Source organism: Lampris incognitus, chromosome 4 (genome assembly GCF_029633865.1).
Source record: "Lampris incognitus isolate fLamInc1 chromosome 4, fLamInc1.hap2, whole genome shotgun sequence".
Taxonomy (NCBI): Eukaryota; Metazoa; Chordata; class Actinopteri; order Lampriformes; family Lampridae; genus Lampris; species Lampris incognitus.
In genome coordinates, this window is record NC_079214.1 from 48,275,331 (window position 1) to 48,299,497 (window position 24,167).

The 24,167-nt window shown below is 41.6% G+C and overlaps 1 protein-coding gene across 1 annotated transcript in view; it reads right to left on the reverse strand.

Moving 5' to 3' along the window:
• Positions 1-4,521: 4,521 nt before the first annotated feature.
• Positions 4,522-24,167, reverse strand: part of furina (furin (paired basic amino acid cleaving enzyme) a) — a 120,372-nt gene continuing 100,726 nt past the window's right edge. The window contains exons 9-16 of the mRNA XM_056278306.1: positions 23,406-23,618; positions 18,237-18,337; positions 16,407-16,510; positions 15,952-16,069; positions 12,219-12,398; positions 12,005-12,129; positions 10,998-11,126; positions 4,522-9,632 (exon numbers count right to left, since the gene is read on the reverse strand). Coding sequence (XP_056134281.1) covers positions 9,025-9,632; positions 10,998-11,126; positions 12,005-12,129; positions 12,219-12,398; positions 15,952-16,069; positions 16,407-16,510; positions 18,237-18,337; positions 23,406-23,618 — 1,578 coding nt within the window. The 3' untranslated portion in view covers positions 4,522-9,024. The remainder of the gene's footprint in view (positions 9,633-10,997; positions 11,127-12,004; positions 12,130-12,218; positions 12,399-15,951; positions 16,070-16,406; positions 16,511-18,236; positions 18,338-23,405; positions 23,619-24,167) is intronic.

Genomic DNA, 24,167 nt, shown 5'->3' on the forward strand with positions numbered 1-24,167 from the left:
GTACTGCCTAATTTTTACGAAGAGTGCCGTGCAAAGCTGGAAATTCAGCTAAGGGATGTGCGTTACTTTGCCACTACCACCGACCTGCGGTCCAGCCGTACATCTGAGCCATATATGAGCCTCACCATTCATTACATCGACGAGGAGTGGGCTCTTCAAAGCAGATGTTTGCAGACGGCATATTTGCCGGAGGACCATACTGCTGAAATAATCTGCCAGGGGCTGGAGGATGCACTCGCATCTTGGGGCCTTAGCGAAGACCGACAGGTGTGCATCACAACAGACAATGGGGTAATCATTGTCAAGGCTGTTTAATTTAAAGACTGGAATCGCCTGCAGTGTTTCAGTCACCGGCTGCATCTAGCCATTGGTAAGTTAATGAACACATTCAATAAATATAATTTATCAAAAAATATATTCTGAACCAAGCCATGTTTGCACAGTTGAATGTTTACATTGTTATTGTTATTGTAGTGTAATGTTTTTCTGTTTGCATGTTAATCTACTCATATATTTTCAGAATGTGTGTGTGTGTGTGTTAGTTAGTGTAGATAGCGGGACTGAAAACTAAAGCACTTATGATCCTAATTCTTTTTGGAGGTGGTCGTTATTGTCTCAGAGAGTAAGGGGAAAATCCCAGAAAATTAGAATTATGCATAATTATGCAAAATATGCATTTTTCTAAAAATGGCTAAAAACCACTTTTCTCGGCATTTCAGATGATTCTGAACATCTTTGATTTTTTTAACCTATATAAAAAAAATTCTGGGACTTAGAAATGTTTTGGCATTATGCAAAATAAATGCATTTTTGCAAAAATGCACTTATGTTCCTAATTGTTTTTGGAGGTGGTAGGCATTGTTCCAGAGAACCCAGCCACTGAGGATGCACAAGCCAGTGCATCCTTAGTGCCGGTCCCAAGCCCGGACAAATGGGGAGGGTTGCGTCAGGAAGGGCATCCGGCGTAAAATCTCTGCCAAATCAAATATGCGGATCATAAATAAGACTTACATACCGGATCGGTCGAGGCCCAGGTTACCAACGACCGCCACCGGTACTGTTAACCAGCAGGGTGTCGGTGGAAACTATGCTACTGTTGGGCGAAGGAGAAGGAGAGGGGGAAAGCATGTCCAGAGACAGCTAGAGAGGAGGAAGGGTAGGTAGGCATGTGGAGGTGAGAGTTGGAACTTTGAATGTTGGCACTATGACTGGTAAAGGGAGAGAGCTGGCTGACATGATGGAAAGAAGAAAGGTAGGCATACTGTGTGTGCAAGAGACCAGGTGGAAGGGGAGTAAGGCCAGGAGTATCGGAGGTGGGTTCAAACTCTTCTACCATGGTGTGAATGGGAGGAGTAATGGGGTAGGGGTAATTCTGAAGGAAGAGTATGTCAAGAGCGTGCTGGAGGTGAAGAGAGTGTCAGACAGAGTGATGAGTATGAAGCTGGAAATTGAAGGTTTATTGCTGAATGTTATCAGCGCATATGCCCCGCAAGTTGGGTGTGAGATGGATGAAAAAGAAGAATTCTGGAGTGAGTTGGACGACATGGTGGAGAGGGTACCCAAGGAGGAGAGAGTGGCGATTGGAGCCGACTTCAATGGACATGTTGGTGAAGGGAACAGAGGTGATGAGGAGGTGATGGAGTCAAGAAGAGAAATGTGGAAGGACAGATGGTGGTCGATTTTGCGAAAAGGATGGAAATGGCTGTGGTGAATACATATTTCAAGAAGAGGGAGGAACACAGGGTGACGTACAAGAGTGGAGGAAAGTGCACACAGGTGGACTATATCTTATGTAGAAGGCACCATCTAAAAGGGATTGGAGACTGCAAGGTGGTGACAGGGGAGAACGTAGCTAGGGAGCATCGGATGGTGGTCTGTAGGATGACTTTGGAGACCAAGAAGAGGAAGCGAGTGAAGACACAGCCGAAGATCAAATGGTGGAAGTTGAAGAAGGAAGACTGTTGTGTGGAGTTCAGGCAGGAGTTAGGACAGGCACTGGGTGGCAGTGAAGAGTTGCCATATGGCTGGACAACCACTGCAGAAATAGTGAGAGAGACAGCTAGGAAGGTACTTTGTGTGTCATCAGGACAGAGGAAGGAAGAAAAGGAGACTTGGTGGTGGAATGAGGAAGTACAGCAAATTATACAGAGGAAAAGGTTGGCAAAGAAGTGGTATACTAAGAGAGATGAAGAAAGTAGACAGGAGTACAAGGAGATGCAGCGTAAAGCAAAGAGAGAGGTGGCAAAGGCAAAGGAAAAGGCGTATGGTGAGTTGTATGACAGATTAGACACTAAGGAAGGAGAAAAGGACTTGTACCGATTGGCTAGACAGAGGGACCAAGCTGCAAAGGATGTGCAGCAAGTTAGGGCGATCAAGGATAGAGATGGAAATGTGCTGACAAGCGAGGAGAGTGTGCTAAGAAGGTGGAAGGAATACTTTGAGGGGCTGATGAATGAAGAAAATGAGAGAGAGAGAAGGTTGGATGATGTAGGGATAGTGAATCAGGAAGTTCAGCGGATTAGCAAGGAGGAAGTGAGGGCAGCTATGAAGAGGATGAAGAATGGAAAGGCAGTTGGTCCTGATGACATACCTGTGGAGGCATGGAGATGTTTAGGAGAGATGGCAGTGGAGTTTTTAACCAGATTGTTTAACACAATCCTGGAAAGTGAGAGGATGCCTGAGGAGTGGAGAAGAAGCATACTGGTACCGATTTTCAAGAACAAGGGCGATGTGCAGAACTGTAACAACTACAGAGGTATAAAGTTGATCAGCCACAGCATGGAGATTTGGGAAAGAGTAATAGAAGCTAGGTTAAGAGGAGAGGTGACGATCAGCGAGCAGCAGTATGGTTTCATGCCACGAAAGAGCACCACAGATGTGATGTTTGCTTTGAGAATGTTGATTGAGAAGTATAGAGAAGGCCAGAAAGAGTTGCATTGTGTCTTTGTAGATTTAGAGAAAGCTTATGACAGAGTGCCGAGAGAGGTGTGGTATTGTATGAGGAAGTCAGGAGTTGCAGAGAAGTATGTAGGAGTGGTGCAGGATACGTATGAGGGAAGTGTGACAATGGTGAGGTGTGCGGTTGGAATGACAGATGGGTTCAAGGTGGAGGTGGGATTACATCAAGGATCGGCTCTTAGCCCTTTCTTGTTTGCAATGGTGATGGACAGGTTTACGGACAAGATCAGGCAGGAGTCTCCATGGACGATGATGTTCGCGGATGACATTGTGATCTGTAGCGAGAGTAGGGTGCAGGTTGAGGAGAGCGTGGAGAGGTGGAGGTATGCACTGGAGAGAAGAGGAATGAAAGTCAGTAGGAGCAAGACGGAATACCTATGCGTGAATGAGAGGACAGTGGAATGGTCAGGATGCAAGGAGTGGAGGTGACAAAGGCATTTGAGTTTAAATACTTGGGGTCAACTGTCCAAAGTAATGGGGAGTGCAGTAGAGAGGTGAAAAGGAGAGTGCAGGCAGGTTGGAGTGGGTGGAGAAGTGTGTCAGGAGTGATTTGCGACAGAAGGGTATCAGCAAGAGTTAAAGGGAAAGTTTACAAGATGGTTGTGAGACCAGCTATGTTATATGGTTTGGAGACAGTGGCACTGACGAAAAGACAGGAGGCGGAGCTGAAGATGCTAAGATTTTCATTGGGAGTGACGAAGGACAGGATTAGGAACGATTATATTAGAGGGACCGCTCAGGTTGGACGGTTTGGAGACAAAGCAAGAGAGGCAAGATTGAGATGGCTTGGACATGTGTGGAGGAGAGATGCTGAGTATATTGGGAGAAGGATGCTGAATATGGAGCTGCCAGGGAAGAGGAGAAGAGGAAGGCCAAAGAGGAGGTTTATGGATGTGGTGAGGGAAGACATGCAGGTGGCTGATGTGACAGAGGAAGACGCAGAAGACAGGAAGAAATGGAAACGGATGATCCGCTGTGGCGACCCCTAACGGGAGCAGCCGAAAGTAGTAGTAGTAGTAGTAGGTATTGTTCCAGAGAGGACCAGAAAAATAGCAGAAAATTAAAATAATTATAATAATTGTGCAAAATATGCATTTTCTAAAAATGGCTAAAAACCACTTTTCTCGGCATTTCAGATGATTCTGAGCATTTGGGGAAAGGGAGTTGGAGTGGGGGGGGTTTAGGGGCAGGGGGAAGGCGGTTAGCTGGCAGGATGAAGAGGATGGAGATTTAGACGGGTGGATAACCAAACTGCTACATTGTAGCAGGGTTCTTCTAGTAAACTATATTCTAAAGTTTAACTAATGAACCCTGTGGTTTCTTCAGGCTTCAGTCATCAGGATACTCTTCAAACTGGCAGCATTATCAAATTATATATCGTGATAAATATCGATATTGATCAATATGGAAAAAAAATTATCGTGATCATATTTTTTGCCATATCGCCCGGCCCTACTTGCAACCTTATCGAGAATGGGTCATTCATGTGCAATGTGCATGAATCATCTTTTATCCTAACCACTCACATTCAGTTGCTGTGTATTCAAAAGAATAAAAACACAATTCAAATTTGCATAGATCTTTATTTTTTAGTAGAATCTAATCTATAATTGACATCAATTAAATAAAAGGAGAAAATAAGAGCAAAACCATTTTTTTTAAATTACAAGAAAATTACACTGCACTGTTCATATAGTACAAAAATAGGCCTTATTTTAGAGTCACGTCCCATTAAGATAGTCATTCTTTTACATTATTCATAGGTCACTGTGTCTGTAAGGTACTGTTTGCAGCCAAAAGCCGGTGACCCCAAAAGAGGCAGGAGGAAGTCAACAGAGTTGCCTGAAGCTGCTCTGCTAGCAGCCCCCCACCACACGCATACACACACACACACACACGCACGCACACATGCACGTGTGCACACATGCACGCACACACACAATGTTTTATTTCCACTTTAACCAGCATGTGCACACACGGAGGCACATGTGCATGTATGCAGACACAAATTTGATTCAGCCCTTGAGTTGATGGCGATGGGATTACATTCTACCTCCTCCCTCTACAGCCGCTGAGCGTACCAAACGTCACGGCAAATCTCACATCTTTTGAAGGCAGAAGTTACAGGAAGATTTCCAAAACAAACAACAAAAAAAAACAGTACAGATGTAAGAATAAATGGATGCCGATAACCTGAAAGTAACATTCTCAAAATTGGACAATATTAAAATGATTGTCTTTGGTTGTGCCAAAGATATTGCTGCAGTTAACCTCAACTTCACACACTAACCACATAAAACTATCCTAAGGCAGGATTGAAATGTTTAACTGCATGTCGTAGGTATGGAGTTTACTACATAAAAGTTTTCTGGTCGCGTTAACCAATTGTTTTGTCATTATCATAGGATCCACTGTGTGATGCAATCTATTTTCAATAATTTCTGAAAGTATTAAAATGTCTAATAAATTAGTGTCAATAAGTGGCTACCTAGTGAAATGCTTCATGGCTTTATTGGTATTTTAAAAGAACATTTCATTTTAAGTGTATAGCTTTCTCTATATTTTTGAGGGAAACTCATTTGCAACAGCACTCGCTTCTCACTGCTATCTGCATCAGCGCTGTCCAAGCAAACGTGCCAAATACTTGGCACGTTTGGATTTCATTAGGCTTAATGTTGTTTCCATGATGTAGTGAGTAGAGCATCAAACCAAGAAGGGAAAACACACACACACACACACACACACACACACACACAACATTGTGTGCATGCACGCAAAGACGTCACAGCTCAGGAGTGACTCGTTCCACTTTTAGGAGACAAAGTAACTGCAATTGTTTAGTAAGAGACTGAGAGACTGTACATTGAAATATGTTGTAGTATTTTTGACTGGATCAGGTGACAATTAGACATAACCAAACAGACTTTAACTGAAATGGCTCAAAGTCAAACATCACTTGTGTTCACACTTTTAGCACCCTGATCTCCAGAAAATGTTAAACTGTAGGAAATAGAAATTTGCTGCCACATCACTCAATTGATTTAATAAGTTAAGCCTGAGCATGCTGTTATTTTAGCAGGGATCACTATGTTTTTGTTTTTTAGAATTCATGTGTTCTGTTAACTGGCACAGTAACAAATAATGTATGTTATATGGTGCCCCATGGTACACACCCCTTCTTCTCTTAGCTTTTTTCCTGTTGTGGCCGTTAGTCAGTTACTCTGAATCTAGATTTTGAGAGTGATTTCCAATTCAGTTTGGTGCTACCTGGCTCGAGCAGTGTTAAAATCTTATGTACTGCAGTGTACAACATATGTATGGACGTGTTAAAGCAGCTGTGCTAACCAACTGTGGTGATCTGGGCCTTCTAGCTGATTACTGCATTTCAGAATTAATATGGAGCAGACCCTTTTGGCAAGTATTTTGTTTGAAACTCAATTCTCTGCGTTTGTCCCTTTTAGCTTAATTTTTAGTGTGGCCAATGAGCTCTGAATACTCCTTTGCAATTTTAATCCGATTCGCCTCTGCATATTTATGGAGCCTCCAAAAATATTTAATCTTGACTCATTTTATATGCTTGGCCAACAAAAAACAAAAAAAACCCCAACAAACCAAAACAATAGTGATTGTCAGTAAAAAGCCAGGAGCAAAGAAATGCCTCAATACTATATGGAGTGGTCCCTGTAAAGTAGAAGAGGAGAGGTGAAGTACACCATCAAGTTGGAAAACTAGGATTGCTACTCAGGTGTTGGTCAATTACATCTATGGACGTTCCTTCTACCAACCCCATTTTAAATAACAGGGGTTAATTCCCATGAATACCAATCATAAAGGCGATATATTTAAGATCCAAGTCCAGTGTGTGTGTGTGTGTGTGGGGGGGGGGGGGGCATACCATACACTGCAGATTTATAGTCTCCGCACTGCAGTTGCTCTTATTTCCTACAAAACATAAATTAAACCTGAAAACCCCTTCACGCCTTAAAAACTATTTCCCAAGATAAGTTTCAATTTGACCAAAATATTCATTTGTCATGAGCGACTGAGAGAAGTATGAAACATTGCTGAACAATATGAGAGGTAGATGAAAGGATGAGCAGCTGCAATTTTGTATGCATGTCATCACCATGACAACCTCTCTCAGCAAGCCCCACCGCTGTGTGCTGAAAACAGAAAATAACTTCAACAGAAATATAAGATTAATGGATCATCCAAAATATGTATACTGGATTCATTTACGTAATGCAGCCCAAAAGAAAGAAAGAAAGAAAGAAAAAAAATCACTTAAGAAAACAAATTCCTAACGATATGAAAAAATAAACTCCCTCAGGATACATTGTTTCCGTAACGTCATTCAGGATATAATTAACTGGCAAGTATACTGAAGAGATAATCTCGAGCTCAGATCGGGTGATGATTGAAGAGCGAGTGAAGATAAGCTGTGATAAAATGTCCGATCTCAATGCAGGATTCATTAACACAAGCTGAGACTTACAGAAGACAGCTTGACTCAGCTTAAACTGAACAGGAAACTACCATTTCACCTGCAAGACAGTGTTTGCAGAGTGGGTAAAAGGGCAGCGTTTTCCCCACTTCTGTGCATTAGGACGATTTCTCATGATTTCAACACCATATAATCTAAACTGATGCCAAGCCATCCTTTTAATCACTCACTCACACACACACACATTATGTTAGTTAGGTATAAGACATTTACAATGCCAATTTTCTCTGATGAACAGAAGGATGTGCTATATTCTGCAATTATACTGGACAATGAAGATTTTGCTCCCTGAACACTTCTGGGTGTATTTTTTGGGCTGATATTCTGGCATGAAAATCAATCACAACGGACTTGTTACTCAACAGCTACTTGAAGCCCTTTTGCTGAATTGTCATCCTTTGTATCAGATCTTACCCACAAACTGAAGCTACACTCGGCCAGCATCTGAGTGGGTGGGCCAATTTCCTTCCACTCAGAACAATTTGAAAAGATTAAATTCAAGTAAAATATGAATTACTGTCTGACTACAATTTCTACAAAATGTCAGAAGCAATTTTCAGAAAACTTATGGATGGGTAATTTTGTTTGTTTTTCCCCACTATAACAGAGGATTACAGCCAATTAACAACATGCCAAAGAACGCCCATCAAGAGGAGACATTCATTACAAGGAAAGAGTCATTATGATTTCTTTATAAGATTTACTTTGATGTGATAGGGTTGTTGAGCTATTTCCTTTTCTTTTATCAAGTCTGGCTTATAAAAAAAATGAACAGGGAGGGGAAATAAGTAATATTCTACGGAAGTTTTGGATGCTGACATCAGCCAATCAGTGTTTACAAATGGAAATACATGTCTAATTATTAATTTTTCTTTTGTTACATCTTAATTTAGTCCAGTTATGGATCAGGATGGGAAGGGTCTGGCTGTAGCTTCTCAAGATCCAGTCTTATGACACTGTTCACCCAATTTACATGCACGCACGCACGCACGCACGCACGCACGCACGCACGCGCACACGCGCACACACGCACACACGCACACACACACACACACACACACACACACAAAGCTGTGTTCCCCACATTCAACAATCTCATTCGGCTACTGCATTGAGACTGGTGGAAAAAAAAGTGGGGGAAAGCAAACAATAATTGTTTGTTTATTGTGATGCAAAGAAACCCTGGAGCTGTAGGGGAAATGGGCTCTGCAGACACACTCTATCCATTAGTGACTGAGGGTGAGAGGGGGTGGGGAGCCGGTTTAATAGAAATGCGCCCAAGTGTGAACAGAGCAAGCTCAGGCCATCCTAAGGCTCTCGGAGACAGCAACCTCTCATTTGGTCACCAACAGCAGAGTGGAAGACAAGTTCCACCACCAGCGCTCAGATGAGAACCCAGTGACAGAAAGAGAGAGGGGGTGGGGGGATGAGATAAAAGCAGAACAGACTATGAAAGGACAGTACCACAGTTCTGAATTACCAGGGAAAAGAGGGCAAAGAGTTGTGGAGAGCAAGGAGAAGTGTGTGTGTGTGTGGGGGGGGGGGGACAGAGACGGGTTGTGTTAAAGAGCACTTTGTGTTTTGATAAAGGCAGTTTTCTCGTTGTGGACGTCAAACTCTTCATTTTCGGAGTCTGTGTTGAACCCCTCTTCCCCCCACACTGTGGGGATACCGCGGTAAGAAATCAGCCTGCTGCCAGCCAAGCTGAAGCCCCCTCTCAGGCCTCCGCCAGCCTCCAGGGAAGGCAGCTTGATGAGTGCGCCTGAACGCAGCTGCAGCAGCACGAAGACTCCAGCGAAGGTGGCCACAATGGCCATGCAGCTGAGAATGGCTATGGTGATAGGCAGCTGGGAGGTGAGCTCGAGTTGCAGCTGACTGTGCCCCTGACCCACCATGAAGCTGCCAGGGGACTCACGCTCGATCTGGTTGAGGTGCAGGCAGGTGCCAGACGTTGAGTCCAGGTAGCTGTGAGGGGGACAGGACAAGCAGGCAAGGGGGCTGAGGCTGCTGCAGGTCAGGCAGGGCGGCCGGCAGGGCAGGCAGGTCAGGACGGAGGCTGGTTGTACAAAGTTGCCCAGTGTGTAGTTGAGGGGTTGGGAGCCGACGGTGTAGCCAGCTGGACATTCCTTCACACAGCCCTGCTGAAAGAGGTAGTAGCCAGCATTGCACTCTGCAAGGAAAGAAAAGCATGGAGGTTGAAGGTTTTGTGTGTGTGTTTTTTTGTAGTAGAACAATAGCAGAGCATTTTGTTCTAGAATTGTTATTTGATCAAAACCCTCACACTATGGAGACAGGGTATGTACTACTGCCCTGCAAAAAGATTGTGGCTCAAAGAATAACTTGCACATTATATCAGGCATATGCACATCTTTTAATCCACATGTAGTCGACAGTTTTTGTACCTTGTTCATCCATATCAGATACAGAAAGGATTTGGGCAGTTCTGCATTCATTCTGCATTGCCTTAGAACATGTGGAATACTAGAAGATAATCCATGCTTTCATTCAACTTTTGTCAGAATTGCTTTTGCATACTCGAAATGTGATGACAAAAAGGTTTGCATATTATCTGCTGAAGGCAGCAGGTTTAAGTCAGCAGGCCTATTTCCATATCCAGCAGGTCCAGATGTGGATCGTTGCCTACAATGGAAATTAAAAGAATTTGGGTGCCAAGGGGTAAGGAACAAATCAAAAAGGTGTGTGTGTGTGTGTGTGTGTTTTTTTTTTTTTACTGCATGGTTCTCGTAGATTCTTGCATCCATTTCAGACATAAAAGCCATTGTTCAAATCACTTAGAGCCCCAGCTGAATATACACATTGGATACATTCAGTATTGACGTTTCATAGACTAAAATTGTAATTCTACATCTAGCAAATAATTTTATTTTACATTTGTGGTTGACGATCAAAACCAATTCAAACTCTAGTTTTGATTCTGCTCCTTGTAACCAAATAAGTACCCCTGAGATCCAGTAGGGGCCAGATTGTTACCGTTTCAGTCGAGTTTTTTTTTTTTTTTTAATAATAAGCCCTGACTTGAACATAGTAAACAGCAAGATGATAAACAGCATAGAGCAAGTGCTCAAGATCTCATGCTATCTCAGGCCTAGCCTTCAGCTGTATTTGGATTAGGCTGAAAAAAGCAATCTGGATATCATTAATTTTAGGCGAACTGAAAAAAGGGATCTGTAGTAAAAGTATAGCATTCTGAAATGAATCTCTTCCTTTCCTTTGGAAAGAAAGCAAAAACCACTCTTGAAATACAGTTTTATGGAGCAGTCTTAGTAAGATCATCCTGTGGTGGCCAAATTAGTCTGAGAATTGTGAATGCCTTACAAGTGAATTTAAAAAAGGCCATGCAAACTAGCCAAAACAGTGTAGTTAGAAGACAATTCTATTTTGTTCAACTGACTCAACAATCTGGATCCAGCACAACTTAAAATGACAGTTGCACTGGCCTTGATCAGTGGCTACCACGTGAGACTAAAGTGACAACTACCAGTCGAGCAGTGGAGAGAAGTGATGCTTGTCTTACCAATGCACATCTGCTGCAAATCAACAGTCTTACAGCTGCCGTTTCCAGTCTGAGGCAGCTCTTTGTCAGAGGGGCTGGAAGATGTAGTGCCTGTGCCATACAGGACCAACGTGAACTGGGTCAAAGTGCCTGGGAACGAGGGAGAAAGGATAAGGGTTAAATACAATTAGAGAAAGGTGGGTTGGTCTCCAGTAGGGAGGTCTGGAAGACAGGTGGGTTCGGTAATTGTAGTTTCAATTATTCCTGTTTTATGTTCTTGATTTTTCCTAACCAGCTGACAGAAAGGGATTCTTTGAAATCAGCAACAGTGTGGAGATGGCACGTGACTGTGCTAGGTATCCGTTACGAGGTTTAAGAAGGGCACATCAAGAGAAATTAAGTGAGGGGGGCTTTGCGAGAGAGGTGACATTTTTCTAAACGACTCCTTGCTGTGGGAGACGTCAGGAGACATACGTGCAGTTATCAGTTTGTGGGGATATTGTTTGGTGCGGAGGGAAAGTGTCTCAGGTAGACCTGGTGTGCGCACATAGCCGGTGATATTGCTGGAGTTTCCCTGGCCAGAAAGGACCAGCCAAGGACTCCTTTATTGTCTGACCAGTCTCATTGCTTTAACAAAGCTGATTTAAGGCTGGTTTTGAAGCTATAGAGTCAGATTCACAGCTTATATATAGGGAACAAAGGCAGAGACAGTCTTGGCACAGACACCGCAGCCATTTCACCTCCAGTCCCACCACATAAAACATTGCATGTTTAGATGACTATGCTATACACCCCATGCATAAACAAATACAATAGGATTTATGCCAAAAACAACCTACAAATGGAAAGATGGACATAGAAACCTGTCAACTTACAGAGGGACGGTAATATTCATACATTACAAACGCACACTCTATTTTTAACAGAAATATAGTCCTCTGAACACAACTAAGACCAGTTTTAAAAGAAAGAAAGAAAAAGTCATGTGAGGGATCCTTGTCAGTACTAGCAAGCAGAGGTTAATTTACCATAGTCACTGGCCCCGGCGACATTCTCTATCTCCAGAGTCCACTCCCCACTAGGTTTCTCATCCCAGGAGTGGGTGGTCATGAAGGCCCAGTCATTAAAACCTTCTGAGGAGTAATCATGTGGCCTGTGGAGAAAACAGTGGGACTGATCTGTATTTCATAGGCCAGATATGTACCTATTTTGTTCAGTTTATTGTGCTTGCATGTGTGGTACCTGGGTGCAAGAAGTGTCGAACGTGTGCCCATGGGACTGATGAGATGGATGGCCAGATTTCCTCTGCGGTTGTAGGACAGGGTGAGCTGGGCCTGAACGTGCTCTAATGAGTTGATATGGTTGTCTGTCCGTAAGCAGGCATCCACACTCTTATTTATCACCAAATGGCTGCCAATATTCCTGACACACACAAATGGAATAAGAGCAATACACACATTTAAATATACGCTCAAGATCTGGAATGCCCCAAGTCAAGGTAGTCAACGCTGCAGGCATCTTAGGTTTTGCTCCTGGCCGGCATGCAAAATTACTAAGGGCAGAGAGTTTGTGGCCTTGAACAGGATTAGCAGCTCACGTCCTGTGGCACCAATGTCCTCCACAGGAGTAAAATATCCAGCTCTCTTCTACTCCCCCCAAATCCGCTTAGGAGATTACACGCATCCACAACAATTCTGAGCAGGAGCCTAGGGGAAGGCATAAGGCTTAAGTGACACTGAAGTGCACAAGTGATAGACAAAATGTGGTGTGATAGTAAACTATGTGTGAAAACACATAGCCTCCAAAGCTAAATTTTATTAATGCTAAAACATGTGAATAACTACCAAATCATTTTTTTCCTGACCTTTCTGGCAGTCTCAGAAGGGAATGGCCAACCTTCCAAAAGCTAAACATAATCATTGCACACCCACACACACAACATAAACAAAAGTATTGCACTTCCCTTAAAGCGGCAAAGTCATTGAGCAGAAAAGATCATGAGATCTAACGGAGAGAGAGGTGGGAGTCCCAGTTGTGTAGTCAGTTGGCTCACAAAATCAACGGACACAAAGCCAAAATGTACGTACAAAAACAGTTTTACAAGAGCCAAAATACATTAATATTGGGTTGTTTCCCCCCACAAGTATCACACACAGCTTTGATTGACTTGCCTAGGTGTGTTGAGCTGACTACAACCTTAATTTCTAAATCGAGATTCAAAACATCTTCTCTTTCGGCTTGTTCCGTTTCTCAGGGGTCACCACAACAGTTTACAGTTTCCATCAGTACCCTGTGAGGGCACAGCACCAATGGCGGCCACTGTTAACCCAGGCCTTGACCAATCCCGTATGGACCCTCGACCGATGAAGTATGGTCTTGTCAATCCGTATAATGATTTGGCAAAATTTTACGTTGGATGTCCTTCCTGACACAACCACTAAACCTATGGACGGGGGCACAGGTAAAGCGCTGGATGCCATCCCAGTATTCATGGACTTGCACCCATGCCTGTCGCTATCGAGATTCAAAACATGTCTAACCTTATTTATGCATTCAAAAATAAAAGTATGCTGCACTGAAACTTCCCTACATTCCCAAAGGGTGTTCTGTACTCAACCTCCATGTCTCTGTGGAGATGAAACCACTGTTTTGCACTGCAATGATAAGTTTGGTTGCATTTAACTGTTGTTTAAATGGAAGTTAGTGAAGTAGTTAAACTGCCAAGCAGGGATGGGACAGGTACCGGTTTTCCTACATACTATGGTAAAGATGTGCAATGGTTAAGTAAAACTTTTCAAATTTTAATTATCACAACAATCGTGTTTATTTACCTTTTTTTAAAGAGTCGTGTTTTTTTTGCGGTGAAGAGAAAATTGCCCACTGCCAAACATCAACAGTAGTCAGCCACATGGCCACAAATCTCCCTACAAAGTGCGCAACCATGCAGATGTAGTATGACTGCAGTGACTGCTGTCTATAGCTATTTCACACTTCTAGGAAGACAAAACCGCAAGTATGGTTGTATTTTGGTGAAGGGAAATTAAAAGGAAACAAACTCATTTTATGCAGAAAGAAAGCTGCAGTGAAGTGTGGGTGTTGTACCAAAATCTGCAACCTGTCAGATTATATGACCCTACTCTTAAAACACACTATTTTGGTGAGGATATAGCAGTTAGACACTGTTAAATTTAGGCATAAAATCAGAAATGGTGAAATTTAGGCATTAGGTTGGAAATGGTTTAGATGCGAGTTTGGTGTGGTTAAGATAAGAATTAGTACCTGGGAGGCAGCCAAAATAGTGGTAAACAAAAGGTAAAGTCACATAATTTGGGGGGTTGCAGATTTTGATGCAACAGGGGAAACACGTCAACCTCACCGAGCCATCTGTGTGATCACCATCCACTAATTTATAGGAAATGCATGATAAATTAATTTTTGTTACTTCAATACATTTGAACTTCGTGATAGGGAAACATGTTGTGGTTTGTTGGTTTAACTTGGTAGTAGCTTGTCAATATGTAAAGTGACGCTTTCAGTTATGTGCTCTAGTAAACACACAAACTACATGAGTGTTGTTGTCCTGCTGTATGCATTTCTTTCCCAAGTGTCTACAGTCTAAAAATGCTAAAAAGTGTTCCAACTGGAGAGACACTATTGGTATCACTGTTTTCTCATGACTCATCTATCTATATTTATATAAATTTTGCATGTGAAAAGTGTCAGTTTCAATATAAAGTGTGGTGAAAAGTGTAGTGAAGTATATTAGTAGTACTTTTTAAACATTTTCAGCATATGTAAACCATACTGCGATAACAACGTTAAATGTGATAATTTTGTTAAACCATAACCATATGAAATTTTTATACTGTTCTATCCCTACTGCTGAGTGTAACCTAACATTGGGTCCTTGAGCAAGGCACTGAATTCCAATTGTAAACTGTGCTGGATAAAACAATTAGCTAAAGGCATATCATCTACTATACGTTCAGCATAATTTACGCTAACATAACTTGGCTGCTATTTGGGGAGATGACCTGAGACTGGCCTGAGTCCCGAATCTCCACAATGTGTGAGGGGGGAACTTAATGTGTAGTGTCTGCCAGAGAGTGAGATGAATAGGAAAGAAAGAGGAGATAAAATCACATACGGGTTCAATAGTGGAAACAAGAGACCTTGGATCAGATTTCACCTTAAAAAGTGTTTAAAGAAAAGAAGGGAAAAAAGTTGACAAAAAAAAAAGATATATATATATAAAATAAATCAAATTACAGTTTTCTTTTTTTCTGGAAACCGTCAATGGTGTTGTTATTAATATATATATATGTGTGTGTGTGTGTGTGTGTGTGTGTGTGTGTGTGTGTGTGTGTGTGTGTGTGTGTGTGTGTGTGTGTGTGTGTGTGTGTAAATATAATGGAAATAAAAATATTGGAATAGCTAAGGGAGGATGAAACGGATCTTATCTATAAATGATTATTCCTCATAGAAATGTTCTCTTGCTTAGATCATCTCCCCCTTCTATGCAAACATGCGGGCGCCCAAATACATACATCATCCCCAAGGGAGCGTTTCAACAGGCGCCCTGAGCCTGGCCTAAAACGGAGACATGACACGTCATTGCAGCAAAGCATGTCAGCTCAGTCACACATGGCCACATCTTGAAACCAAATATCATTATCACGAACCAGTTCATCCTTTGCTTCCCCTCACCTCCTCTGCTCTAACAGGCAAGACGTTCAGGTCTTCAGATCATAGCAATTTATCACACTCTGAACACAGGATGGTCTTATCAATGTCAAACCTTAAACAATGTACGGAATGGTGGCAGGGGGCTTGAAACCAAGCCAGTGAGCAACGTGCATGTGTGTGTGTGTGTGTGTGTGTGTGTGTGTGTGTGTGTGTGTGTGTGTGTGTGTGTGTGTGTGTGTGTGTGTGTGTGTGTGTGTGTGTGTGCATACGCGCGCGCGTATGCACCTACCTAGGTTCGGAGACCATGGAGAGCACACACTTCCGCTGGGGCCCCACATTGGTCCATTTCTTGGCCAATGTCACAATTGCACTGGCATCAAGCAGGCCGTATCCATATGAATGGCTCACTACAAAAACACAGACAATAGAGCAGAGGGAGACAAAAAAAAAGTGAGGCAGACACATTAATATTGACCCGCTCAAGACTATATCATCACTAATCCAGTTCCCCCTCAATAGAGAAAATTCAATATTAAATTATTGTGCATTCCATGTTTTATGCCCTTGTCAACCCTCTCTCCCTTGCTCTCTCGACTGCCAAGGTCTTGCATCTGTAATCGCTTAATGCAGGAAATTATAGTTTAAGAGATGTGTATTCAAAAGCAATCAAACTCAATGGCATTTACAAACAGCAGATGGTAGAGTAAGAAGAGGATGGCCTGCAGAACTTGGGATTAGTTGTACCTTTGCGGCTGACTCCGTTGGTTCTCCAGTCATTGGTAAGGAGGTGGGCAGGATGTGAAGTTCGCACAACCAGATGTTGCATGTCCCTCCAGGTCAGATTTTTACTGGAACATATTATGTGCACATACACACAAAAGAAACACATCCCACACAAATACCTTAGAGCAAAGGAGTTACATCTGAGTTGGTCGGCTTTGTTGATGCTCAACCTTAATAAGTTCTCCCTGGGAAGGTCTCAGTCTCAATGCAAAATTAGATTTGTCCTTCTACATTAGCACTAAACTCTAGATTTGTGTTGTTTTGTAGCCATTAAGTTTGTATTTTTAAATCTTTTTTCACATTTTCTACCTTGCTCACTTAGCAGCGATTGCTAACCTATCCCTCCTCTAAAGCTCTTCCTGAGGTTTCTCCTGTATTTTTTTTTCTTAGAAGTTTTTTTCCTCAGCTGATTTGATGGTTTAAGGCTATCAGGTGCCCATTTACTCTTTACGGTTTATACCTGTTTTTCACTGTGTGAAAGTAAAGCCCTCTAAGACCGTTACCGTGCTTAACCTGAACAGAAAACAGATATCTCTGTCAAGAAATCCTTCATTCAGTGGTGTCTAAACCAGGCTAAATTGACATACACAGTAAAATACCAGTTATATAATATTCTGCACTGAATTGAGAACAGGTCACATGAGTTTCCCTGTCCTCAAGTAAAAGTTCAGCATTGTGCGGAGGGGAACTTCAGAAAAGTTCAGTAAAGAGTGACCTGATTATCTTGATTGCAGTTATGGAAGTTTTAATTAGACAAAATACAAAACAAGGGTTATGACTGGCCACATGTAGCTTTGCTCTAAGCAGTGGATTCCTTCTTTCATGTGATTGCACTACTGACGTACAAAGATTTCATGTATCATGTTGTGCTGCAAAAGGCTGGTTACTTAGAGTTGAGCAGTTCATATTTTGGGGGGTATGAAGCCAATTAAGACAGGATAGAAGGAAAACGGGATTAATAGTCAGACATGGAAAACAGAAAAACTGCCTGCCAAAACACGGGAAAAAAATCGTGTTTCTGTTTTGTCTGAAGCAGACATTTGGTGTGGCTCGACCACTTTTTTGCCGGATTTGTGCTTATTTTTGATCTGCTCTCCCACTTTACTCTAATTTGAAGCAAGACTAATTATTTCCCCTTTTCCTCACAACTCTAATGTTCATGTTTGTCCCGCTATTAGTGCTGCATGACTGTGTCAAAATGATTAGTGGTTACATAACAAAAAGCCTTTATTGGGAACGGAATACTGTGAACCAAGGGGGTTAAAAAGTAATTTATGGAGTGGAATAATCAACTGGAGAAAATGCACGGACAGGCAGGGTCGGGAGTTGATACTAGTTTCTAAAAGGCCTGTTCAAGTTACAATTAGATTACAGCCAGTTTACAAGCAACAAAAACAATGGGATATTTATTTCCCCGTTGGTGCTGTGTGACTGTTTTATGGTTATGGAAACGATTGTCACATGCCACAAATTTTGCATCGTAACAGCACAGGGAGGTGAATTAAACTTAAATCCCTCTTGTTTCATTTGCATATACATCCTATTCAGATAACACATACTATTCATAACTGTCTAATGAGTATAAGTGAGTATTGTCATCATAAGAAATTTTTGGGATGTTTCACAGCGCTAAACCATGCAACTATTCAAAATCCTTTAATATGACGATCGGCAAACAGACTACCAGACAAAGAAAGACATAAGCAGATCACAAAGGTTAGAATCATGTTTATGAAATAAAGATAACAGGGTAGCTTGGTGAGACATGGAACAATGATGAAAAGGTCTTACTTGGCCTCCAGGGCGAGGGCGATGATCCCAGCAGCCAGTGGGGCAGAGGCAGAGGTGCCGGTATGAGAGTCTGTGCATTTTGATTTGAGGTCTGTAGTTACCTATTAGCAAAAGGAACAGGGTGGGTTTCTGTCGAGCTCTACAAAAAAGCCTACATTAGAAACAGCACATATATATATCATTATAATATATAGTATAAGTTATAAATTTTTCAGCCATAAAAACACTGTATAGTTGACATACCTTGTTGTGCATACATACTTACCTCCAGTATTCTATTTATTACGCCTATTTATTTCTTTTGTTTTTCCTTTTTGCGGCCCTTTTTTTTTCTTCCATTTTTGAGTGATATAGTATGTTAGAACTAGCAGCTGCTGTAAACCGGAGTCAAATTCCTTGTATGCATAAGCACACTTGGCCATAAAGTTGATTCTGATTCTGATTAGAGTAAAACCCAATTTTAAAAAGTCAGGCTGATTCTATTTTTCCATTAAAATCAGTGATTAAGTTCATGCAATGATGAAAAAGGATAGCATTGATAGTAATGCATCCTGTGAAAACATTAAGATTGTTTAACTGGTCAAATAAACAGCTTTTTAAAGTAATTACAAACACAAAAGGGATGGAAAAGTATATAATTGTTAAGGAAGCCTATTCTCCTTGTGCATTCTTTTCTACTCTACATGTGTACAGTGGGGAAAATAATTATTTGACCCCTTGCTGATTTTGTAAGTTTGCCCACTTACAAAGAGTGCAAGTCTATAATTTTAAGCGTAGGTTCATTTTAACAGTGAGAGACAGAATATGACCAAAAAAAGTGGAATAAGACGTTGTATGAATTTTATGAATTTATTTGCATATTTTTGGTCCAAAATAAATATTTGAACCCCTGGACAAACACTATGTTAATATTTAGTAGAAAGCCATTATTGGCCAGCACAGATGTCAAACGGTTTTTATAGTTTCTGACAAGGTTTGTGCACATTTCGGCAGGGATGTTGACCCACTCCTCCCTGCAGACAAGCTCCAAATCGTTCAGGTTTCGAGGCTGTTGTATGGCACCCGAATTTTAAGCTCCCTTCAAAGATTTTCGATTGGATTCAGGTCTGGAGACTGGCTAGGCCATTCCAGAAGCTTGATGTGCTTCTTCTTCAGCCACTCTTTGGTTGCTTTGGCGGTGTGCTTTGGGTCATTGTCGTATTGGAACACCCATCCACGACCCATCTTCAGCGCTCTCACTGAGGGAAGGAGGTGTTGGTCCAGAATTCCACGGTACATGGCCCCGTCCATCCTCCCCTCAATGTGATGGAGTTGTCCTGTCCCCTTGGCTGAAAATCACCCCCAAAGCATGATGTTGCCACCCCCATGCTTGACGGTGGGGATGGTGTTCTTTGGGTTGTACTCCGTGTTCTTCACCCTCCAACCACGGCGAGTTGAGTTGAGCCCGAAAAGTTCTATTTTGGTCTCATCCGACCACATCACCTTCTTCCAGGCCTCTTCTGAGTCGTCCAGGTGTTCATTGGCGAACTTAAGATGGGCCTGTACATGTGCCTTCTTGAGCAGTGGGACCTTGCGTGCACTGCAGGATTTTAATCCATGACGGCGTAGTGTGTTACTAACCGTTTGCTTTGTAACTGTGGTCCCAGATGCCTTCAGGTCATTAACCAGTTCCCCCCTTGTGGTTCTGGGATGATTCCTCACCGTTCGCATGATCAGGGACGCCCCAAGAGGCGAGATCTTAAGTGGAGCCCCAGACCGAGGGAGGTTGGCGGTGGTGTGGTGTTCCTTCCATTTCCTGATAACTGCACCGACAGTTGTTACTTTCTCTCAAAGATGCTTTCCAATTCTCTTGTAGCCCATCCCAGCCTTGTGCAGGTCTACAATCTTGTCCCTGGTGTCCTTAGACAGCTCTTTGGTCTTGCCCATGATGGAGATGTTGAAATCTGATTGATTGGGTGTGGACAGGTATCTTTTGTACAGGTAACGAGGTGATGCAGGTGGATTTTATGTGGGTAATTAGTTGGGATTGGGGGTGCATCTTAAAGAAAAACTAACTGGTTTGTGGGAGCCAGAATACTTGCTGTTTGGTAGGGGATCAAATACTTATTTTTCTAAATCAGGTGGTTATTAATTTTTATAAATTCATATGATGTGATTTTCTGGAATTTTCTTTGGGATTTCGTCTCTCACTGTTAAAATGTATATATGATTAAAATTATAGACTGTTGCATTCTTTGTAAGTGGGCAAACCTACAAAATCAGCAAGGGGTCAAATAATTATTTTCCCCACTGTAACTACTCTAACTAAGCTGGGTAGGCTCAAGAAATTATTGTCACCGTTGCTCAAGAACTATCTGCGAAAACCTCCATACAGCAGTCCCCCACCAGGAAACTGAGATTAAAAAAATTCTGAATTCTGAAGTTGGTTTTAAAAATTTTGCGACGGTAAATTACGAATTTCTGCAATATTGTGCAGCAATAAAAAAATATTCAGCTAGACCTAAGTTGTCTTTTTCAAACAAAAACATAAGCCCACATATTTTTAGGAAAACTAAACATTTTGAAATTTTGAGTAAAATGTATGTTCACCAGCTAGCAAAGCAAAACAAGAATGTAAATAAGAATAGTATGATAGAAAGGCTCAATTTTATGCACGCATGCTCCAGGTTGAAAGATTACAGACTGAATTAAACTGAACCTTTTTTCGCTGAGAAAAAAAACGTTTCACTGCAAAGTTTTTACATGCAATATTCAAGTTGAAAGCTGACATGGCATAAAAATCTCTCCCACATCTCAACTGCGGATTTTAAATCACCAGTCACATAGCAACAATGGTGCTATGGCAAGCGTTGAGGTAAAATGCTAAGGCATTCGCATCTGCACTGTACATTTCACTTTTCCGCATGATTCTATGACCTCTCTAGTTGTCCACAATAAGTTCAATTTTCTGTAAATAAATAAATAAAAAATCTGCAATCGTAGAATCCTGGGAAGTCTGATTAAGGTCCTTCATCTAGAATTGCGCCAGTTAGTAAAGCTGCTGTGTAGCCAACTGGTGGAAAACTGTCTGCAGTGGGGAGCTTGGAGAAAGACAAAAACAGTTTATACAGCTGATAGAAAATGCTCACTCCCCACCTATACCCACTTTTTCCAAATGGGTGGAAAGGGAATTGAGGTGAATTTCAGAATGTGAAGTTTTTGAATGAGCCTCATTGATACAAACAAAGTCAAAGTTGATCACAAATGTGGTCAATTTATTTACTTTTGCCAGAACTTCAGTGAAGTTCTGAAACATCTAAAAGTCATTAACTTTTGGGTTTCTTTTTCAATTAAGGGGACAACACAGCTAAATGACTGGGCTGAATGACTTACTCCTTTCCCCCTGCCTTGTCCCATTATGCATTCTGGACCTCCCCTTATCCACTTACTTTAAATTGAAACAGATGAATAAGATATAGCATGGAAAAGACTTGGCATGCAGGAGAATATTCTTGCCTTCAAAATCCAGGTGGCTCAACACATTTTCATCTATTTCGTCTTCTCATTCCCTTCTTTGTAAGAGGAAGAATGATTAAATAATTATAGGACTAGGGTGCTAATGGGCCGGTGGCATGTCAGAGAGATTAAAGGGGCGTGTGTATGTGTGTGTGTACGCGCACGCATGCACAGGGCTTCTGTGACTGGATTGTGAATCAGCCACAGATTTAAGCAGTTCAAAATTATCTGTTTAAATTCTCCAAGACTAGATGAAAGCAGGCTGACAAAAAGAAAGAGTGGAATGTTATTGTTCAGACAGCAGGATAACTAGTGAATGACAGAGCAGCAGTAGCTATCATACGCACTAGGGATGCTCTATGACCATGTAAGATATATTGGGAGGAATATGTTAAGTATAGCTGAAGAATTCATGGTATTATTGTAATTTTTCCACTCATATCAATGTGGTACATAATTATAAATGTAGCTAAACAGTCATAACAGTTTACTGTGATTGATATAAGTACCATCATATGCTTGTTTTAATAGACAGCTGTTATGATGTAATAAAATACTCAGTGCTACCTAATTTTGCTTCAAATCTAAAGATGATATGTTCTTGTAAAAAACAGTCTGGATTAGTATTATCAATATTTTGGCTTTCACTCCACCATGTGAGGGGCTACTCAAACCCAACAAGTAGAGTTAAATTCCATCGTCGTCTGAGAATTTAATGCCTTTTCCTCTTGTTCAATTCAAATGTTAAAGGGATTGTTCACTCCCAAAATGAAAAATTCTGTCTTATCTGCTCACCCTCATACCAGTAGAAACATGGATTAGTGTTCTGTTTTCTTACAACAGTTAAGGAGTTAGCCAACAAAATGTCTGAGCAGCTTTCTACCAAAGAATTGCAGGGAACAGTGGCCAATTCGTTGTTACAAAAAATAAATCATACAAGTATTCCAAACGGCTTATGCAGATCAATCCAAGTTATACCATATAGCTCTTTGAGCGGAAGAGACAGAAATTTAAATTTAAATGATTTACTGCAAATCTTCCACACAATTGACCCTTATGCGGGCACATTTAGGTTTCACGCGTGGATCTAGAACCTGTCTGTGTGAGGTTTAGTTGCATGGAAGCACGAATGGTTGAAGTAAAGAAGGAAGGGAAGATTTGCAGTAAATAATGGTTTAAATTTCAGTATTTTCCACTCATAGAGATATCTTATGGCTTCAGAAGACTTGGATTAATCTGCATGAGCCGTTTGAAGTACTTTTATGGCCATTTTCTATCATTTTTGGAACTCTAACGAACTGGCTACTGTCCACTGCAATTGTTTGGGAGACAGCTGCTCTGACATTTAGTTGGCCAACTCCTTCAGTATTGTATGGGAACAGAATACTAATCCGAGTTTCTACTGCCATGAGGGTGAGTAGATGACAGAATTTTCATTTTGGGGGTGAACTATGTGAACAATCCCCCTCTAACTACAATTTCAGTATAGACTTGCAAGCACATGCCTATTATCACTATCTACTTTCATATTTTCTGAGAGAGAGAAAGAGAGAGACAGAGAGAAAGAGAGAGACAGAGAGAGGAACAAAGAAGTGGGTGAGAGTCACCAGTTTCTTCTATCTAATGGCACTCACTACAAGTGTGTGTATGTATCTACGCTTAACAAGGACTCACAATCTGTTTCTCGTTGAGGTTCCCAGAACTGTAGGTGGTAGCGAGGGTGGAAGAGCAGGCTTCACTGTACCAGGGCACATTGCCATTCTGAGTAGAGCTGCTGATGGATAGCGTGTAGATGCTGTTTGTGTAGCCATCACAGTTACAGCTGTCTTTTTCCCTTCCTCCATTTCCAGAAGCCCAAACAAAGATGGAGCCCAGACCACCACGGCCCTGCAGCACACGCAGTGTGATAAGAGTAAGGAAATATAATAGAAACCAACTACAGATCCAGAGACCTTACCAGAAGCTCTTTTTTATTTCAACCACCACTATTGATGATAATATTTCAAAGAGAAGCATGTAATCTCTTTTAATCTTAATAGGAATCCTACAAATGGAGCAAATTCATTAGAGGGCTAATTTCTGAAGAGGCTTTTAAAAAGATGTACAGACATCACAGAGGCTTGTGATGCCACGCCGAGTTAAAAGGAGCGAAATATCAAATGACAGCAATATTGGGAAAACAGGGACTGCATGTCAACAGCTAAGAGTAATAAATCATCCACCCTCTTAGCACTAAGTGTACTATCATCTAAGAAATGCTGTACTTTAGAGTGGCACAGTCTCTGTATTGATTGCAAACCAATTATGCATTGGCCGTGTAAACAACAGAGGCTTGCCATGTCCAATACTTCGCATACCACCATGTTCTCCACTTCCAATATAAAGAGTTTTCATCTTACAAGTGTTGTCGCTAATACCATTATCTTAGTGGTCGTT